Source organism: Mugil cephalus, chromosome 1, assembly GCF_022458985.1.
Source record: "Mugil cephalus isolate CIBA_MC_2020 chromosome 1, CIBA_Mcephalus_1.1, whole genome shotgun sequence".
Taxonomy (NCBI): Eukaryota; Metazoa; Chordata; class Actinopteri; order Mugiliformes; family Mugilidae; genus Mugil; species Mugil cephalus.
The window spans coordinates 32,684,230-32,706,294 of NC_061770.1; the positions used below are offsets into that span (position 1 = coordinate 32,684,230).

A 22,065-nucleotide genomic window follows, 5' to 3' on the forward strand; every position below is an offset into this window, starting at 1 on the left:
ACGTTGGATCTGGTTGTTCCTTCACCACCCACAGGGGCTCAAATGGATGGATGCAATCCTGATGAGTCATTGAGTCGGTTTGGGACTCTCGCAATTCCTGCTTCATGACAGGTGTAAAACCTAATAACCTAATAAGCCGGCCTGTTGGCGTGGAGAGCGGTCTCCAAGAACCGTGTCCAGAGACAGAACAGAGCCCCCGAACTCCACGTCATCTCCAGGCGTCCCGTCAGGCCGACTGAACTGTCCCGACCATAGACTGTTTATCGTTAGCCTAATAGCATGATTGCCAAAGTCTTATTTGAACGGAAAACAAGAAAAAAGGTTTCAGCGAGCACACAGGTATTTTTTATTGATATTGTCCTATGGGTTTAGGGGGCGGAGCCTCAGTGGCTTTTTCCAGTGCATGTCATGGTTTTGAGTTTCGAATGCTGTGTGTATATTTGTTTTGTCCTCTGTCAAGTTGTCTCTTATATTTCCTCTATGCTGTTCCCTCTTTCGCTTGTTCTCATGGTTCGTCCTTGTCTTCACCAGTTTTCTTCAGTTGCAACAATAAGTCAAAAAGTGACTTTGGCATTTGTGCTAATAGGCTAAGGATATAAATATGGACAACGCGTCTCCACTTCCTCTCATTGGCCAAATTGTGACTTTGGATCCAGAGTCTGATCAGTTCGGTCAGACATCGAAGCCCCGCCCACGCTTCCTCCAGACTGAAGAAACTGTTGGATTATACTCTGAATTTACTTTAAAAAACAATTTTTACAGCTCTCACAGTCTCACTGGCCCTCTTTATGGAGCGGTTGGCATGACAACTGGTGGTCGCCATTATGTCTCTTCCCGTTTCTATAGCGTCAAATAACGAAGAAATAAAAGTCTGACATTCAAACATTCGTCCACATCATCTAAATTACAGAAACTGCAAAAACTAAATATTTGACATATTTTAGTGTTTTAGTTTGACCCAAGTCCACTAACATGTAGGAGGCGGAGCCTATGACCTATACTGCAGCCTCCAGCCACCAGAGGGAGCTCTACTTGCTTTGGCTTCACTTTAAAGGAGCTTTATAGAGTCTCCGGTCCCGACCCCAGTGGCCTTAAGCCCAAAGATAGACGTACAACACACACAGGAGGTGTCCGTAGGAATGTGCAGCAGTCAACATTCCTCAGATTCCTGTCACAACTGCGGGATCATGGGATATGAAGTCTGCTCCCGTGGGACCTGTTAGCTTAACACGCTAACTGGTACATGAACCAGCATGGCGCCGTGACTGCGAAGGGATACCCAATGAAGGCTGCAGTTCCCTCTGCAGACACTAGAGGCCGTGACGGGGTTCAGACCCCGGGAGGAAGTCAGGATGTTGTAAATCTTCAGATTTGAGGGTTTGGAGCGGTTTAGGTGCAGATCCTCACAAAGTTGGGAATTAAAGTGTGTGTGTGTGTGTGTGTGTGAAAGAAACTAGGACACTAATCTGCTGAGAATGGCCTGTAATCTAAGAGCGTGGTTTTATTTTCTAGATTACGAGACATAACGGAGATTAAACTCTCTGTGTCGATACAGGAGTTATATTAATACAGTTTAAACCTCAGCTCAGAGGTTTTATCTCAGTCTGGTTGATAAATCACTCACATGTTGTGAATACAAGCAGAGATAAGTCTGGCATTGGACTGGACTCACACATTCCCTCCACTCTCTTCTCCCTGCTCCTCTTCCTCGTTTTTTTTCTTCATCTTCCTCTTCCTCCTCTTCACTGATCCTTGGTCCATGACCATGTCTCTGGTTCTTCTCCTTCTTTGGACCACTGTTGACCTCCTCCTCTTCCTCCTCCTCTTCTTCTTCTTCAATGATCCTTGGTCTCTGGTTCTTCTCCTTCCTTGCTTCCTGGTGTGTCCCCACTCATTGACAGGAGTCGTGATAACCACATCACAGTGGTCATAATGTTACGGCTGATCGGTGCATGTTCACTCAGGGTGGCATATCAACCCTCTGGAGTTTAGAGATTGGACAGATTTGGGTCTTTTACACTTTATCCCTGTCTGGGACGCCTGATAGTTTTGGAAATGATTGGGCAAAACAAAAACAAAAAAAAGGCTGATGTGTTTCAATAGAAAACATAGCTGTAATCGAACCAAACTCTTGATGCTCTGGACCGAGAGGATTTTTCCGCTGCCACGCCTTCGTACCTCACGCCGTCTGTGTTGGTGCACGAGCCCACATTCATTCCAGGCCGCGGACTCCACCGAGTCAGCTTCACGCCACACACACATTCCTGGAGCTGCGACGGCATTCCTCGACTCTTCTGCTCGTCAGCAGGACTGAGGCTTGAACCCGCGACCTCCCGGTTACAGTGCAGCGGTTTGACTCCAGCTAACTGTGAAGCTACGTGAGGGCCTGATGAAGACGTGCAGGTTCATTATCCAAATCCATCCATTCAAACACGTCCTCCCGTCACTTTAAATTCAAAACCAGGACACTGAGCAAATAGTCCAGATTATAATGAACTTTCAATTCAATTTAATTCCATTTAATTAGATTTTATTTATATAGCGTCAATAACGATACAGTTTGTCTGGAGACGCTTTAAAAATCCTAAAAAAGCCTAAGTTTGCTTCAGAATCAGAATCAGAATCAGAATAGACTTTTATTTTATTCATGTTCACGCAAATTTGGAATTTGTTGTGTTGGTTGTTACTATCAGCCTACACCGATCAGGCATAACATTATGACCACCCTCCTAATATTGTGCTGACTCATCAGAGAGTGGACATGAGCCTCCCGAGGGTCAGATTCAGATTCAGAAAACTTTATTCAGGTAACAAATAATAGAACAATATAAAGTATATCCAAGTGACTGTGTTAGTGGGGGCCTTTGGGTCCTATGGGTTGAGCGCGAGGCCTCAGTGGCTTGTTCCAATGCATGTCTTGGTTTTGAGTTTTGAATGTTTCCTTTGACTCTGTTTTGGTTTTTATTGTGTAAAGTTTTTCCTTGGTGTTTCTTGCCTTTCTTTACATCACATCGATCACTTGTTTGGTTTCTCCTTCGTTAGTTGCACCTGTGTTTCACCTCCACACCCTTCGGCCCAGCTGTGTATAAATTTGCTTTGTCCTCTGTCGAGTTGTCTCTTATATTTCCTTTATGCTGTTCCCTCTTTGGATTGATGGTCCTTTTTTTTTTTTTTAGTCTTCAGCAGTTTTCTTTTGGATTTGTGGATTTGGATTAAGCTTCAATCCCAGTAGCTGTTTAAGTCCTGGTTTTTGAGTTTCTGTCAAAGTCATTTTGTCACCTTCCCTGAATATCTTGCATTCGTCCCACGATATGTCCCAGTGCGTCCTACAGATACCTGATCAGTTTAGGATCTAGTGAATTTGGAGGCCAGGTCAACACCTTGTGCTGTTCTTCATGTTGTTTTTGAGTTGTTCCTGAAGTGTTTTTGTGTCTGTGTCAGGCTGCTGCCATCAAACAGTGTCATTTCTATGGGGTGGGGGTGTCTGGTCTGGTCTAGGTGGGTGCTACATGTCTAAGTAACGTCCAAACAAATGAATGACTGAATGAATGAATGACCAGGTCCAAAAGTTTCCCAGCAGAACATTGTAAAATCCGGAAAATCAATCAATGTATAAGAAATATACAAAAATATATTAGTTAAATTATAAATTTACAATAATTGGACACTGAGGCATTTGATTTGAATGTGTCCTTGTTATCACTGTCACCGCGGCGACCAGCCAGAGCTGCGTTTCCATTGGTGGAGCAGTGTTTTCCTCTCGCTCAGTGTTTTACGATATGTAAGGCGACACCTGAAGAATCCCGGTAAAAAACCTCCCTGTCCTTCCCCCGCTACGTCTTCACCACCTGTTTGTCTTCCTCCTAAGTTCCCGTCCCCATTCGCCTCATTTTCTACCATATTATGTCTGTCATTAATTATGCGTTTCATGTTTGGTTTTTCTTCGCTCGATTAGAAAACGAGGACTAAACTTGATGTAAATATGAACCTGAAGACGTTTCGCGTGTTGGTGCAAACTATGAAACTCAAGTTAGTGTTAATTTACTTTATCTGTTCGTCAAACCGGAGCCAAGACAAGTTCAGGAGCCGGGAGATTTTTTATTTTTTGAATTGGTGAAGCCAGAGGTTTCCATCTAGTGGCTGCCAGGGGAATTACACTATGAAGAAGACACAAAGTACAAATACTTTGTCCTCGTACTGAAGTAGATTTTTCAGCTATCTGTACTTGAGTATTTCTTTTTCTGGCCACTTTTTTACTTTTACTCCCTACATTCGTACGCAAATATCTACATTTTCTACTGGGAGATACAGCGGAGTTGGAGAGAGAACTAGCAGCAGCGTGATTTAGAAAACCAACACGTTCCCCGTCCATGGACTTATTTAAGAGAACTGGTCCGTGTTTTTGGCTCCAAAACGATTCATTGTGTCTTAACCTTCAAGAAAAGAGAAGCTCAGTCCAGTCTAGATTATTCTGTCAGAACTTTTATCATTTTGCAAAATTATCAATGGGTGTGTTGTTTCATTATTGGAAAAAAAAACCCCAAAAAACATTTTTACTTTTTATTTAAGTACATTTCAGAGCCTGTGCTTTTTTCTTACTTTTACTTTTACTTAAGTACAGAATGTGGATATTTTAACCACCCCTGAAAAATGTTAAAGATGCTTTTTCTTTGGTTTCATCCTTGAGTTTCCACAAAATCACATGGGCGGAACTGCACAAAATATCATTAGACTGAGATGTTTACTGGTAAAAACGACTTCTCATTTCCTCCATCCGTTTTCCTTCCTTTGTGGCCTTTTCTCTTCCTCCCGTCCTCCTCTCCTGATAAACTAAACGCTGCTCGATCACAATTTGTCCCCCGAGAACGATTCGAGCTCAGACACACTCGGCTACCCATTAAAATATACATGAGGGCTAAGTCCCTTACATCCCTGCAACACCGCACCCATTCATTATTAATGAACACACACACACACACACACACACTGCAGCCGGATTGTTTGTTTTCCTGACAAACCGGTTGTTGTTTGCTGCATTGCACCCTCTGTAATTTGTCCCACTGGAAACGCTCCTGATCCCGACTGCTTCCTCGCTCTATAATCACGCTTTCTGCTTCGCCTTCGCCCCTGCTGTGTGGGCATCCTTCCACCTTAGACCTATTTTTTTTTTTTAGGGATCTGCTTTGTCGTGCAGATTTACATTCACAGATTTAATTCAGAGCCACCAGCATTTCTGTCATGTTTCCGTGGCGGCTTCCTTCCATTCGGATGCTTTAGTTAGAGAAAGTTCTGGTGAAGCCTGAAGAGACGGGCGCTCACGCTCACGGCTAATGTTTGAAATACAAGGTACGCCAGTGAAAACACTCAAATGTAACACTCATAACACAAGTACTAGCTTCCTGCAGGTTGAGGAGTTGAACACTGAGCTTTGGTTTATAGTCCTGCCACAGGTCCTAGCTGGTGGACGTCCAGATCAAGAACTTTTTGCCACCTGATCTTACGTAAAACGTCCTAAAGTTGGTCCCCTGTAGCTTCCTAAAGTCCTTCCTTGTCTTCTTCTAGAGTCGACTGGATTCAGTCCCATAAATCTTTCAGTTAGAGTTAATGTAATGTGGAGAGGGGAGCTCGTACCTTGTGTTCTCCACTCCAGAAATGTCCTGGTCCTCCAACGCTGCCATGAACTGCACTAACCCTCTCTGGAAGATTAGTCTCCAGGAATCTTTTCGCTTCTTTTAAATGTTCAGTGTTTGTTGTTTTGTTGCAGCCTTTGACCTGAGAGGACTCCATGGATTCTGTTTAGTGATTTTTAGTGGAGTTGTTGAATCTAGTTGGGAGAACTGATTGATGATCTCCTCATCACGCTAGTTTCTAGCAGACATGATTCTTCTTCTTCTTCTTCGGAAGCTTTGACCTTTGCCAAAAGTCATTAAAACAGATAAAGAAGAACTTTTAACCCTTCATGTACGTGGTTTTGGTTCATAGCAGACCTAAAATAAATACCTACAAGAGATCATTCATTTTAAAAATGCCTGGATCGGTTTGATGTCGGTCGGTACATCGAGGAGTTAATACTAGGACTGAAATCACTGCGGCTCAGAACATAGAGAAGACGTCCGAGCAAATGGTTTGTAGAAGGTCCAACGAGGCATTTTGGACCATTCACTGCTGTTGATTCAAGCCAGTTTGACAGAACCACACAGTACATCCTCCAAAATTTTCCTCCAGTTGCAAACAAACCCCCATTCTGACGACCGTTATATGTAAATGTAGAAGAAGGTAGAAGCTTGGCCTGGAACACTTGAATCCTGACATTGACGTCTTCACACAGATTTGTTCTCGCCCATCTCAGACGTGCACACACCACAAGATTATGTAGAGAATATATTATATGACGTTATATGTAGAATGCACCACCTTTTAACCACCTGTCTGATGCTGATTCTGAAGCTAAGATTAGGCGCTGTTCTGTTCTGTGGGGATGTTTGAGTTTTCTTCGTGCTGCGTTTCTTTGGTCATTCGAACGTTATTTGCTCTGAACCAAAAAGAGAGAGACCTTATCAGTGGCATATTTGTGCGGGCTTTGAGGCTGCTGACCTCTGGTTTCTGAAGCGCCTCCTGTTGAATTATTGATGGTGGATAAAGAAAACGAAGCAGCCGAGATTGAGAGTCAGCTTCTACTGTGCTCTACTGTGCTCTACTGTGTTCTACTGTGTTCTACTGTGCTCTAATCAGCGGGGAGACGAAACATCGCCTGATGAAAATCAATCCTCTGATCCTCCCTCTCTTTATTGACTCTTCTCACACTTGTAGGATTATCCAACCAGCACACACAGCCCTGTCTTTGAAGTGTGTATATGTGTGTGTCTTTGAAGTGGGTTTTCTCTGCCCTGGGACAGAACAGGGCAGACATTTCTGCAGAATTTCTAGTTTTTCTTGTTCGCATTTGTAACACGTAGGGTTTTCTATGTGTTGCCAAGCTATTCTGCAGTGATTGGACCATGAGAGAGATGTTGACAAAAGTAAATAAATAAAAATAAATCTGTAGAAAGTAGCAAACCTCCAGGGATTAAAATGAAACAACAACAACAAAAAAAATAAACGCAGTTCCCCAAATGGCCACTTGAGACTCGATTTGTGCCTCAACTTTACTCGTCCACTCATTTTTTATTTTTTTTTGTTCCTGTTTGTTCCGGTTTATTGTGGTGATGGACAGGAAAGTAAAGGCTCATTTAAGGCCTGGTGCAAGACTTTTATACTCGCTCTGTAACAACTCCACCCAAACACTATTCTTTGTTACTTCCTGCTTCATTTTCAACAATGGCGACGGAAACTGTAGCAGAAATTCCATCAAACACGAACCAGTTAACCTTTCCTTGATGTCTTCCACCTTTATTGATCCAAAACAAACACTTTTTCCACTGAGCGGACCAATCACAGCTCTTGTCATCTGCATCGCTGTGATGCGTCAGGTTACGTGAATCCTCTTACGACTTAATGACTCTGACTGGTTGAAGGGACGTCTCGTTGCATCCAGAAGTGTTTTCACGTCCTGGACTCCTGCACAGCTTGTCAACAGTGTGATAGTTTTTGAGGGGCGGGGCTTATCTGGAGGCAAAACATCTCAAACATGCAACACTGGTAAACACTGGTTACAGTGTAGTAAAAGAAACTTCTTCAACTAATGCTGCGTTAGCTAGCTGTTAGCATTAGCATGTAACAAGAATCCTCCAAATAACAATCAACTTAACGTATTCATCTTATCTGATGTGAAGTTGTTGATGATTGTCTCCTTTTTTTTGGCGACAACACTTCAAGTTCGTGTTTTTGAGTTTTTCCGTAAGAGTTTTTCTCAAAATAAAGGTGATATTTCTGAAATATCGACAAAGTACGTGTTTCCATTGAAAGCTGTTTTGTGTGTTTTCCTCACTTTGAGGTGGATGGACTTAAAATGAAGTGGTCACATGACCCCCTGCGTCATATGCGTTCCATTGCACTTTTGCGTTGCATTTTATTTTTTTTTTTTATCGATACGTCTGAAAAAACACCTTGTGAGAGTGTTAAAGTGTTCTAGCTTTAGGTATGTGGGAGTTTTTTTTTAAATGTAGGTGCTTCCATTACCGTTTTTTTATTGTGCATATTTAGGTTTTGTGCAGCTCAGGTCTTTCTGGGTGGAGTTTGCATGTTCTTCCCGTGTCTGCGTGGGTTTTCTCCGGGTTCTCCGGTTTCCTCCCACCTCCAAAGACATGTTCGTTAGGCTGATTGGTGAATCTATATTGACCCCAGGTGTGAGTGTGAGTAGTTGTTTGTCTCTGTGTTAGACCAGCGATAGACTGGAGACCTGTCCTGGTCATTTCCACTCACTCAATGTGAAGGAAAGAGTCTGTTTTAATGCAGAACACACACACACACACACACATGAATGGGAGTTTCAGGTTTTACAAGGACATCAGAGGGAGAGGAGACTCTGAGACTCTGTGGGTCTGGATGCCAGAGAGGAAGGGAAGGATTAACACCGGGAAGACGCATGAAGAAGAGATTCCCGTAACAATGGTTCAGTCTCCACGACGCTGAGATCAAGGCCTCGATGCAGGACTTCTTGTTCTTGTTGGGGCTTGAAGATATTTATTTTTGGCGTCTTTTAAAGATTCATAAACATCTGAGGAACCAGAGCGGCGGAGCTTTAAAAGCCACAGACGATGTACTTTAGATTTTTTTATTTTTTATTTTTTTTTGGAGATTTGTGAGATTTCCTCACAGTTAAAGACAAACCATTGAGTCGGCAAAAACCTGGATTTACTTTCTGTTTTGCACGTGCGACTTGGTATTTATATGTGAAAAAAAAAACATCTGTGAAGTGAAGAGGGTGAAAGGGAAAAGCAGATGAAAGGATGTAAAACCAAAAAAAAAGAAAGATGTAAATTGAAAACAGAAAGCAGGAGACGAATTGAATTCAGATTTTACAAACAGTGTGGGAACGGAGAAGGAATGAAGGAAGGAATTAGGACCAGACGCAACGGAAGATGAAAGGAAAGAAGTGTTGTGAAAAAGAGACAGTTAAAAGAAGAGGAGGAGGAACAGTAGAGTGAGTGAGTGAATGAATGAATGAATGAATGAATGAATGCCACTGACCAGGAGCTGATATGATTGACAGATTAACGAGAGCAGAGGTTAAAGGTCGGCTGCTTCTTGGTGATTAAGGTGTTTAAAGGGGAGGGGTTTAGCCAGGGGGCGGGGTCACAACAGGTCAGATGATTGACAGCCGGTCAGGGAGAGTGTTTAGTCCTTATCTTCAATCAGGTTTTTGAGTTGAGGCATTTCTGAGGAGACACTGATACTTCAGTTTAGTCCCACTGGAGGTAAATGTGTTTTTATTTTACTGCGTTTTTTTTTTGCCCTGTTAATTAAGTCCTTCATCAAATACTTCATTAAAGGGCCTTGATTAAAGTATGTAAGTATGTTCTGCCTTTAGTCCTTCCTTCCTTCTTACCTTCCATCGTTCTTTCCATCTTTCCTTCCATTTATTCTGGATATATTCCTTCCTTCCTTCCTTCCTTCCTTCCTTCCTTCCTTCCTTCCTTCCTTCCTTCCTCCAGTTTCTCTTCACATTCAGCTCATGGACTCATGTCCTGACATTTTCTTTCAGAGTTCACTGGTAGAATTCACAGTTCATTGGTCCATCAATGATGAGCAGATGCAGCAGAACAGGCCCAAACCAGGACATTAGCGCCCCCATGTTTCATGGAGGGATGAGGTTCTGATGCTGGAATGCAGTGTTGGTTCATCTCCAAACATTTAAACCAAACTATTCTACTCTGGTCTCATCTGTCCACTAAACATTGTCCCAAATGTTCTTTGTGGACAGAGAGCAATGTCTTTGGTTGTTGAGTGGATTCATCAACATGAACATCAGCCAATGTGAGAGAGGCCTTTAGCTGCTTAGAAGTTCCCCTGGGTTCCTCTGGTTCCTCTCCCACTATGATGGAGTGATGTTTGTTGGTGGACCACTCCTGTGGAGGGGAACAGTCGTCTTCAATCTGTCTGACTCTCTGTGGATTATTTGTGGCTTCCAGACTCTTTAGAGATGGTTGTGGAACCTTTTCCAGCCTGATGAGCAACAACAACTCTTTTTCTGAGCTCCTCACAAAGCTCCTTTGTCCACAAACATGTGTTGTGAAGATCAGACTGAGACAAATCCCTGATTTATAGAAACTAAACCAGGAACTGAACCTGAGTCTCTTTATATTGAATCTTCTAAACATATGGACTCTGATTGGACCTGGGTCATCTTCAAGGTCCACGTCATAGATTTGTATTTTGTTTATTTGCACCAAAATACAAAGACAATGACACAGAAAAATAAAACATAAAGCTTCTCTAAGTGGACATAGTAGAGACAAGCTGAGGCCTCCAGGTAACGTCAGAAAGGAACGAAGAAGAACAGGTGAGAGATGTTGGAGGTGTTGGATGTTGTGTCTCTCCAGGCCGCGGGTGAAGGTTTGACCCCGCAGATTATCCACCTCCTGCCTGTAGTGTGTGTTTGTGTGTGTCCTAATGGGCCTGTGGGAGTTTCAGTGTGTCGACCTTAAGGTCAATCAGCTGTGAGAAAGCTGCGACCCCCCAACACCACCTCCCCTCCACTGGGCCGCCTGAGTTCTCCTGCTCTGGGTGTTACTTTGTAGAAAAATCACTTTGCGGTTGTGTCTGGTTTTTCGTCCTTTTGAAGGACGTTTATTTTGACAGTCGATGTGTTAGGACAAGATGCAGAGTCAAATCTGACAGACATAAAACATTTTTTAAGTATTGTTTTTGTTGTTGGTCCGACAGAACGGAATTGATTGAGTAGAAGAAAACATAGATTCTGGCTTCGTTTTAAAACTGGAAACTCTGAGGGTGGAAAATAAACCAAACACAGGAAGTCGTCTTCTTCTTCTTCCCCTGATGCCCCGTCACTCTGGACCAGGGTCGGTCTGGACTCATCAGACCTCATGACCTTCTTCCATGTCTCCAGAGACCAGTCTTCTTGCTGCTCCCTAGCAGGTTGAAACCTTTTTTTCCAGGTTGTCCTCCCTGATGAGTGGATGTTCCACGTCATATCAGCTTCATTTAATGCTGCTGATTCATATCCATTTACTATGTTATATATACAGTGGGGGAAATAAGTATTTGATCCCCTGCTGAATTTGTAAGTTTGCCCACTTCCATAGAAATGATCAGACTCTGGTTTTTATGGTTGTTTACTGGTTATGGGTATAGACAGAATATCAGTCGAAAATGCATAAAAAACACACAATCTAAAAGTTATAAATTGTTATGTATTTTATTAAGGGAAATAAGTATTTGATCCCCAACAATTCACTTAGAATTCAGGCTCCTACAGATTGGCTGGTGCGCATGTGGCACGGAGCTGTGCTCAGTCAACTAATTACCAATACTCCTGATCTTAACTCGTCATGTATATAAAGCACACCTGCTCTAAGAATCAGTTTCTTACATTCCAACTTCTACAGCACCATGGGCAAGACCAAAGAGCTGTCAAAAGATGTCAGGGACAAGATTGTAGACCTGCATAAGGCTGGTATAGGTTACAAAACCATCAGCAAAAGGCTTGGTGAGAAGGTGACAACTATTGGTGCCATTATTCGCAAGTGGAAGACCCATAAAAGGACCATCAACTGTCCTCGGTCTGGAGCTCCCCGCAAAATCTCGCCTCATGGAGTGAGGATGATGATGAGAAAGGTGAGGGAGCAGCCTAAAACAACACGGCAGGAGCTTGTTAATGATCTGGAAGCAGTTGGGACCTCCGTCACCAAGAAAACAGTTGGCAACACACTGCGCCGTTATGGATTGAACTCTTGCAGTGCCCGCAAGGTCCCCCTGCTCAAGAAGGCACATGTACAGGCCCGCCTTAAGTTTGCCAGTGAACATCTAAATGACTCAGAGAAGGCTTGGGAGAAAGTGCTGTGGTCTGACGAAACCAAAGTTGAGCTATTTGGCATTAACTCGACCCGCCGTGTTTGGAGGATGAAAAAACGTGAGTATGACCCAAAGAACACCATACCCACGGTTAAGCATGGAGGTGGAAACATCATGTTTTGGGGCTGTTTTTCAGCAAAGGGTACAGGGCAACTTCACCGCATTATGGGGCCAATGAATGCAGCCATGTACTGTAACATCTTGGACAAAAACCTTCTTTCCTCAGCAAGAACACTGAAGATGCCTCGTGGGTGGGTTTTCCAACATGACAATGACCCAAAACATACTGCCAGGACAACAAAGGAGTGGCTCAAGAAGAAGCATATTAAGGTCATGGAGTGGCCTAGTCAGTCTCCAGACCTTAACCCGATCGAAAACCTGTGGAGGGAGCTGAAGCTCCGAGTTTCCAAGAGGCAGCCAAGAAACTTGAAGGATTTAGAGACTGTCTGTAAAGATGAATGGGCCAAAATCCCTCCTGCGCTGTGTGCAAACCTGGTGACCAACTACAAGAAACGTCTCATCGCTGTGCTTGCCAACAAAGGTTTCTCTACAAAGTACTGACTTGTGTTGTGCTTGGGGATCAAATACTTATTTCCCTTAATAAAATACATAACAATTTATAACTTTTAGATTGTGTGTTTTTTTATGCATTTTCGATTGATATTCTGTCTATACCCATAACCAGTAAACAACCATAAAAACCAGAGTCTGATCATTTCTATGGAAGTGGGCAAACTTACAAATTCAGCAGGGGATCAAATACTTATTTCCCCCACTGTATATATATATAATTTTTCCTAGTCCATTCATATTTTAACCCTCTGGAGTCGATGGACGCGCCAGATCGTCCAAATCACATGACCAATTTAAGACGACGTAGCAGGAAGACGCAGCGTCACTGAATCTGCGTTTCAACTTTTGTGGAACGGTCTAACTTCAAACTACGCACCACTTTTTAAACTGTTGATCAGCCCAATAAAACTTGACTTATTAGAAATAATTTAGCGCAGACTTTTTTTTGCTAATATTGCTGTCATGCTGGTGCACGGGAGAAACGGTGAAAAGGAAAATAATAATAGCAAGCGGAGATCGATAGCTAGCATCAAATGCTCAAAAGCAACAAAAAACAAAAAAAAAAACCCATTCCCATACATCCTCTTACATTCTTATCATTTTCAGGAAGATGAACTGGTCACATGACCCCATGCATCATCTCCAGTGATGAGGAAATGCAATAAAAGTTTTTCCGCTGCACTTTTGTGATGCATTTTATATCGATACGTCTGAAAAAAAAGCACCTCACAAGAGAAAAAAGTGTTGAAGCTTTAGATTTAGATATTTGAGATATTTATTGGATAATGGAAACACAGCTAGTGTTGCTCTGCTGTAATGACAGTGAAGCTCTTCACCTCCACGTTCAGTCCCAGTCCATCGAGAGAAATGTTTTTTTACACAGCCCCGAGTTCTACTGATGGTTTTCTACCATTTGATTTGACCAAACGTTTAAGTGATCGCCCATCATCATTATCATCATCATCATCATCATCATCATCACAGTCAGTCAGGATCAGTTCTTCCAGTTTTTAATGAAGTTATTAACCCAGTTAGTTTTAGTCGTTTCTGATTCAGTCTCCTTACAAAACAGCATATTAACCCATGAAACCAGACATTTCTTAAGAAAAACAAACTAAACAAAATCATTTTTTAAAAAAAAGATACATGTATGTGTAGATATATGTATCAACAATATCTTGTTGTACACTGTATAATAACTGTAAAGCCCATTCTATTCTATTCTATTCTATTCTATTCTATTAAAAAAACTGCAAATAATAAAACAATCACCCATGCACTAATTATCCAATAGGAGGATCCTATTAGTTAAATTAAAAATGGAGACTTTTCTATTTATTTATTTATTTATTGTGTATTTGTATGTAGCGCGTTGAGCTCCCCCCTGGCTCCTCCCCCTCCTCCTCCTCCTCCTCCTCCTCCCACTCGTGGAGAGAGTCCCTGCGTGTTCCCGGTGGAGGTCGACTCTCATAGAGTCAGACTAGCAGCAGCAGCAGCGGCTTCACAAGCTCCCTGATCGATAACCGATTATCGGCACATGGATCTTTACGGATTAATCTCCGGTTTTTACTTCCGTGTTCATTTATTTATTTATTAATTTATTCGCCGCTGTGTCATCATCACCATCACCATTATTATTATTATTATTATTACTAGTCCTCTCCTCCTGCAGCCATGGGTTTCTACGGCACCCTGAAGCTCATCTTCTATAAAGTGAGTATTATCCGATTAATCGGTCGGTTTGGTGTGATCAGCTCCGTGGAGGCTGTCGGAGCCTCGTGCACCGGGATGACGAGGCGTTTCTCTCCGACAGATTTTTTTTTTTTGCGTGTGTTTTTTTTTTCTATGCGTGCGTGCGTGCGTGTACCACTGCGGAACTCATTTCACATCCTACATCTCTCTCTGATTATTGTTTATTGATCATTAATCTGCCTGGACTAAGCCTCCCTCAGTTAATTCATTTTAATTATAGTACAATATTAATAATTGTTTATCTCTAAAGCTTCAACTTCAGAGTTAAAATCTTTGATAATATGACTTTTAGTGCATCTTAAAAGAGACAATCCAACATGTAGCTGCTATAATTTCAAGTATAATTGCAATTAATGTGTCATTAGTGTCGATTAAGGTGCATAAAGCGACAAGATGTTGCATCTGCTTTGTAACTTTGGTGCATAAAAACTCAAAAACCAAGATCCGGCGAAATCTGAACATCCGATCCTGCAAGAATGCAGCCTCAGGAATGTTCCTTCCCCATTCTGTGACACTACAGATTAACTGAAAGAGGAAGTGAAAAACTACCTGTAGTGCATGGAAAGGTGGCGCTAAATGTCTGCAGATTATCGACACTAGTCCCTGAAGTAAATCCATAGCTGTTCACACCTTCGTCCGTCTTTACCAACAGTAAAACCTTCTTTCAGTGTCAGCTGTGTTTGGTCAAATCTGGTTTATCACGGGTGAAATAATCGCAGAAATTTGTTTGTCAGTGCTTGTTGATCCATATAAATCCATCACTGCACCAAGGCTAAGGATTAAAATCTTAAAAAATCTGATATTTTTTAGCTTTCTACATTGTAAAAATGCAAATAAAGCAACTGTGATTTCACACTGGGTCAAATGTGGTTCGAAATCTGTTTTAATTGAATAATTTTTAGTGTCTAATGCTCATCAATACGCACAGAAAAGTCACGAAAATTGATAAAAAATGACGCTTAACATTCAGTCCTAAACTTTATCAATGTTTAACGCTTCAACTTTGAGATTATAACCTTAGTCAATATCAGTTTTTGTGCATAAATTAGTTTATTTTGCTACATGGTTAAAGATTAACGTCCTACACTGTAAAAATGCTAAGAAAATTTGAATTTTTAGCTGAGACAAACCTGTTATTTTGGTCAAATATGGGGAAATATCCATGAAAATGAATTTAAATCTAATAAACAGTGGTTGTTTATCTGTGCAACTTTATCACCGCATCATAGTTTTTAGCTGCCTACACTGTGAAAATGCAACTAAAGTAACCTTAAAGCCGTCTAAGCAATATGGTTTGATATTGGGTCAAATGTGGTTGAAAATCTGTTTAAACTAAATAATTATTAGTGTCTAATGCTCATCCATACACACAGAAAAGTCACAAAAATTGATAAAAGTCAGGCTCATCCGTATGAAAATATAAATATTCCAACATGTAGCTGCTATAAATTAGTTTATTTTGGCACTATATACATACATATATACACTACGTGTTGGAATATTTATATTTTCATACAGATGAGCTGGATTTTTATAAGTTTTTGTGACTTTTTAGTGTGTATCAACAAGCATTGGACACTAAAAATAAGATTTTCAACCACATTTGACCCAATTTAAAAATATAAAGCTTTAAGGTTGCTTTAGTTGCATTTTTACAGTGTACGCAGATAAAAAAATATGATGTGGTGATGAAGTTGCATAGATAAACAACCACTGTTTATTAGATTTACACTATTTTTCATGGATATTTCACTATATTTGACCAAAATAACGGGATTGACTTGGATAAAAAATCATTTTCTTTGCATTTTTACAGTGCAATAAGTTCCCAGCCAAAAAAAAAAAGAAAAAAAGAAAAGCAAACACAGTTGAATTGTTCTGTTATTTATTTTTTACAGTAATCACTCTCTTAGCCCATCAAAACCCCAACCGAGTGAAATTTTTCCAGCCCGCGGCTTAAAATCAGAGCCACACAGACGCGACAGCTGTTTTCAAAAAGCCGGTGACTTTTAAGTTCCAGAAATGAAAAGCAGATTAGGAGTTTAGGGTGGCCATATGTTGGGAAGAGGAGAAAAGAAAAAAAAAAAGCTTTGACTGTGTGTTTTATTTTGAAAGCAGAGGAAGAAGATGCCGAGGGGGGAATAAGGACACATGCTTGTCTCGCAGCCTGTTAGCGCTATTTTAGACTTAGTGCTGCACCGGCGACATTCCTTCGATTTTCTGCATTCCTGCGTTCATTCATTGGAAGAGACGGGAGGCTGATTCAGACCTCGGCTTTGCTGTTTTTTTTTTTTCTTCTCTCTCTCTGTTTCAACAGAGCTGCAGTTTATCTGCATCTTTTCTTCTGTTCGGGCTCTGCAGCAGTTGTTTGGCTTCCTTTTTTTTTTTTTTTTTCCTCCGACCGCAGGGACGTCCCACAAACATGTGCAGGAATTCTTCTTGCATTTCCTCCCCAGGCCTCGTGTGTCCTGATAGAAACCGTCTCCATATATATATATATATATATATATATATACACACTCACGGGGGCCACTTTATTAGGTACGCCAGTGAAAACTGTTGTAAAATAACCGTCCTGCTCCAAAAATGTCTTGTTTCGTTCAACCAACATTTACTATCACCCTAAAGAGCAAATTCTCACACGTTTTTGCTTTAAAAAAATGAAAAAAAAAACATTCATGAAAACTGTTGTGTTACAATGAATCGTAACCTCCTGAGACCTGACGTCCTCATATGGGTACATGAAGTTTTAGGTTTGTGGCAGCTTCTTATTTCTGCTTCATTTAAACTTTTATTAACCTCTTAACTAGATACTAGTTGGTGTATAAACGTGACCGTGGATTCATTCTACAGCCGATCGTGTAAGAAAAGTGGACAATGTGCCAAACCTCATCAGATTGTACAGTTGTAGTTTAGTTTTCTGGTTTAATACGACACAGAAGTTCTACGCAAATAGTAACAAGCTATAACTTTGCTAATTAGTACCTGATAATTGGAGTATTTGCAATTCTGCTTTTGTACAACCATGAAAATGAACAGTTTTATATGTTGTTACATATTGGTTTGACTTTGTTATAATATTGAATGAATATTGAGCTACTTCCTGTTCAAAGACGATGCTTAGCTTTTGTCGTTCTTAGGTCCTGCTGATCCCAAATAAAGATAAAAATGCATAAAAAAGTAAATCAGATTCATCAAATTGTTGAATTGATTGTTTTGGTTCAGTGAATAATGGGAAAGTTTAACTTACGAGTCAGCGATCTGTGAAATTTTGGCAAAAATTTTAAAATTGTTGAAAGTGAAGCAGGAAGTAGAAAGAAAAATGAACTTGAATGGCAAAAAAGACACAGCGCCGACTAGTGTTTGGGTGGAGTTCTTACAGCCAGACTGATGAGGTGCGCGTAGAAATGACTCATACCTGCGTAGGTTATGTACGTGGGTAACACAGTCTACGTCCTGTAGCGCTATAAAAGCTCCTTCAGTCTTCTTGAAAGTTCTGAAATCCAGCATTAGTTTGAAATAACCCAGAGAGATGTTGATTCAACCGTGTTTTCATTGTGTAAACTGTGGTCTGAGACACTTGTCCCTAATATTTTGACATTGTAGACAAAACAACAGACACATTTTAGAGTTCAATACAGGGGAACAGCACCACAAAAAAAAAAATCCATCCTGCAAAATGATGGTCTGGTAGAATTACCATCTCCAGTCTAAATTGGATTTAGATGAGGATGCATTCACTCAATGTTTCCCACAGAGTTTAATGAGACCCTGGCGTCTTTTTAGTGCTGCAGGGCGGATTCTACTGTCTTAATAAAAGCTCCTAATTATGATGCTGTCCCGGCTATTAAAATCTGTTCATACAGTATATGGCACATGGAAGAAAATCGTGCGTTTCACATATTAAATCATATTAGATGACACTGGATGAGTTTCAGACCGGATTTTGTGAAGCGTCTTGAGACAATTTCCATTATTATTGACGCTATATAAATGAATAAATCGGAATAAATTGAATTTAGCGACAAATAGCAGCAGCCTGAGCGGTTCATGTACGTGAATATTAAACATTAAGCTGCTGTGACGTGGCTTCCTATGGACAAATGTATGTAAGATTAAATTAAAGCGAATTAATCTTATTCGTATTTGCTAGCTAGTATTTATTAATTTAAGATATCTCACGTTATCTCTGGAGTTGAGGGAGATACTTTCTGGAGCAATGGGGAAAAACAACACAATGTAGATGAGAAAATGTTTGCAGAGACTCAATCACTAGCTAGCTAGCTAGCTACCTAGCTACGATAGCAACTTTATTTCTTTTATTGGCTTTTGTGAAACGTGATCTTCCAGATTTTAAATCCAAACTTCTACAATGATTCCTGCTACGAAGCCGTGAACTTAAGGATAAATGGTCCTGAAACTCCTGCTGTCTGAGTTCAGTCCAGAACCAAGTCTGTTGTGAGAGGACTATGAATAATATTTGAGTCGGCGTCAAGACTGATGGGACCAAGTTGGACCAATGTGTCGCTTGACAGCTTCTTGGTTCAGTTGTGTTTATTAAAGCTATGATGTCAGAGTTTTTCTGGACGTTTCAGGGCATCCTGATCTTTCCTGTCTATGGCTCAGGTGGAGGCCACATCATCAAGTATCTTTGAGACGGATACTGAACTGGAAAAAAATTTTAATTTACAGAAAAATGTATGAGCAACTACCAGAGACCGTGTCCTGGTTCAGGAGGTCGTTTGAAATATCTTTAATGTCTGTTTCTATGTGATGAAGCTACTGGACACCGTATTCACCCGCTTGGATTAAATAAAATATGTAAAGAAAGTAAGAGTTTCACCCTCTCTCTTCTTGTCTTTCTTCCACCAGATGAAGAGGAAGCTGGATCACGGTCCCGACGGCCGTCCCTTTCCTTCAGGGAAGAAGCACTGCAAGGGCAGCGGTCACCTCAGGTCAGTGGCGCCTTAGAGGGGTAAAATAAGTCGTCTCTTTGTTTACACTTTATTATTATGGCACTAGAAGTTAAATATCCGCTAATCAAAGGTTAAACAATACAGACCAACCACCCCCGTGACTTTACATGGCATGGTTTGGTCCTGCCTCAGCGCATCAGTTGCACAGACAACAGTCAATCGTTGCTACATCGGCCACAATATTGCTCAGAAGCAAAGGAATATCTGTAAAGAGACGGAGGAGAGACAACTTGTCCTCCTGACTTGTCCCCTCTCTGTCTCCTGGACGCCACAAACAAGATGTAGCAGCTGCAAAGCATTTTTGGAACAGTCTGCATTGCTTTTCGCATATTTTGTACCTTGACTCTGTCTGTTGCTGGTGCTTTCAGTGAGCTAAAACTGATAAAATATATATAAGGTCCACGATGTCCTAGGACAGGTTTTAGAGATGCTTTCCACTGAAAGTCAGTCGGCTAGAAAACTGGACTCAAAAGACGCTGGGGACAGTAATAGCTGTCAAATGTCATGGCTAAAAGAAAAAAAAAAAAAAAGTCCTTTGTTTTTACTCACGCCCTATTAACCCACTTTTTTTAATTTGGTCAATAGTTCTGTTAAAAAATTTTATGACCATATTTAAAATCTCAAAACCTATTCTTTATTTTCCTGTTTCAACACGTTTTTTTTTTTTATTATCTGCTGTTTTCATTATTTTTACAGATTTTAATTATCTTAATTTATTTTTAATGTAAAGTTTATTTTCATTTACTTTTCTTAGTGTTCAGATCCTTTTATTTATTTATTTTTTTGCCCATGGGGCCTATGTTATTTATGAATGTTGCCTCAGGTAACCAAAGACAGCACGTTAATCATCATCATTTAGTTATGACATGACTTCAAGAGAATTTGAACTATGAACAGAAGGCTAACCAGGGTAAATAGCTGTAGGCTAACTAGCTAAACAGGTCGTCTCCCGGGAACTAACGTGAAAGCACAGTCAGCCACTTGCACTGGTTGTCAAGTTTTACCATTAGCATTACAGCTAACAACACACAGAAAAGAAAGAAAAGTGGCCAAACGTTTCAAATACATGTGCTAACAGGTTTCATTCATAGTCGCTTTCACTATAACTGGTGGTTCGTCTCCTGTTAGCAAGTGCTAACGCTAACTTCTGCTACTTTGCAGTCCCTCCAGTCTGGTTCAGGCCACACCCACCACCTTCGGTGACCTACGGCTGGCCAATGGGCATTCAGCCCAGCGGCGGAGGGTCACCTCGGGCCCGCCTCCTTCCGGCCTTCAAGACTGGCTTCTTACCTTCCAGGTGAATAAATTAATAGCTAACAGTGAGGTAATGTAGGCAGTGAGCTAGATGCTAACTAACATGCTAGCATGTATGTCAGCTAGCTGGAGTGCCAGCATTAAATGTTGGAGGTGTAATTACCATTTTAAGACATACTACACATTTATTAACAATTAAAATTTCTACTTTCTGTTGGTTCAGAGGTAATAAAGTTCTAATTTGGACATAGATAAGTGAGTACGACGTCCTAAAGTTGTCTTCATGGGCGTGGGAAATAGCATAGACTGTATATAAATATGGACGACATGTTCCCACTTCTGCACATTGGCCAAACTGTCGCTATTTTACGGGATACGAGTGGCGCCATCTTGTGAGTTTGGATTCAGAGTCTGGTCAGTATGGCCTGTGGGCGGAGCCACAATATCGATGCCCCGCCCACACTTCCTCCACACTCACTCAAGTTTTCATTTAACTGATGCTACGCTCTGCTCTGCCTCCACCAGTTACAAGGAAATTTTGGATTATACTGTGTAGTTATTTATTATTTTGTTTTTTTTTTACAACTCTCACGGTTCCACAGAATCGTTTTACAGAGCGGTTGGCATGGCAACTGGTGGTCGCCATTATGTGTGACTTCCTGTTTCTATAGTGTCAAATAACTAAAACTTAACTTACCCAAAATTACCTAAAATGACAGAAACCACCCTAGAAAAAAAATATCACGTAGTCCCGCCCAATAACATGGAGGGGGTGGAGCTTATGACCTATACTGCAGCCTCCAGACACCAGGGGGAGCTCTACTTGCTTTGGCTTCACTTTTAAGAAGCTCTTTCGCCTCCGTCTGTTATATACAGTCTATGGTGTAAACCAGATGCATCTCTACTCTTCCATCCTGAAGGTTAACGTCAAATGATTCGTTTGAAACGTACTAAACGAGACGCGCTCACGTAAATGTAAAATGCAACATTCCCTTCCAGACGTGGAGTGGTCCCGAGAGGCTGCTGGCTCTGGACGAGCTGATTGACAGATGCGAGACCAATCAGGTGAAGCACGTGATGCAGGTCATCGAGCCTCAGTTCCAGAGAGACTTCATATCCCTGCTGCCCAAAGAGGTACGAGAACCACCAATCCGACCAAACATGAGCAGCTGTGTTAGTCTGTTTAACGTTTAGAGTTTGTCGCGTTCTGCAGCTGGCCCTGTACGTCCTGACGTTCCTGGCTCCCAGAGACCTGCTGCAGGCCGCCCAGACCTGCAGGTACTGGAGGATCCTGGCCGAAGACAACCTGCTGTGGAGGGAGAAGTGCCGCGAGGAAGGTAAACACCGAAATATTCTGTCATTTCTGCAAATTCATCCTGTACGTGCTGCTTGTTAACGGTTGTTAAAGCAGGATATAAAAGTCAGTGCTGCTGCAGCATCATTAAATGTCTTGTTTTATTCAAGCAACAAGCCCCAAAACACCAAAGATATTCCATTTATTATCATCTTAAAGGAGGAAGAAGGTTTGCCTAAAAAA

At 41.3% G+C, this 22,065-nt stretch overlaps 1 protein-coding gene across 2 annotated transcripts in view; it reads left to right on the forward strand.

The window, feature by feature from the left end:
- The window catches only part of LOC125014670 (F-box/WD repeat-containing protein 7-like), a 41,977-nt gene that overhangs the window by 7,776 nt on the left and 12,136 nt on the right, over positions 1–22,065 (forward strand). Inside the window, exons 1-5 of one of the 2 annotated variants that reach the window (XM_047595935.1) lie at positions 13,995–14,259; positions 19,171–19,253; positions 20,436–20,571; positions 21,528–21,662; positions 21,742–21,865. In XM_047595935.1, the coding sequence (XP_047451891.1) occupies positions 14,221–14,259; positions 19,171–19,253; positions 20,436–20,571; positions 21,528–21,662; positions 21,742–21,865 (517 nt within the window). In that variant the 5' untranslated portion in view covers positions 13,995–14,220. Of the gene's footprint in view, positions 1–13,994; positions 14,260–19,170; positions 19,254–20,435; positions 20,572–21,527; positions 21,663–21,741; positions 21,866–22,065 lie in introns of those variants that run through there. The other variant, XM_047595926.1, reaches the window with a different exon arrangement.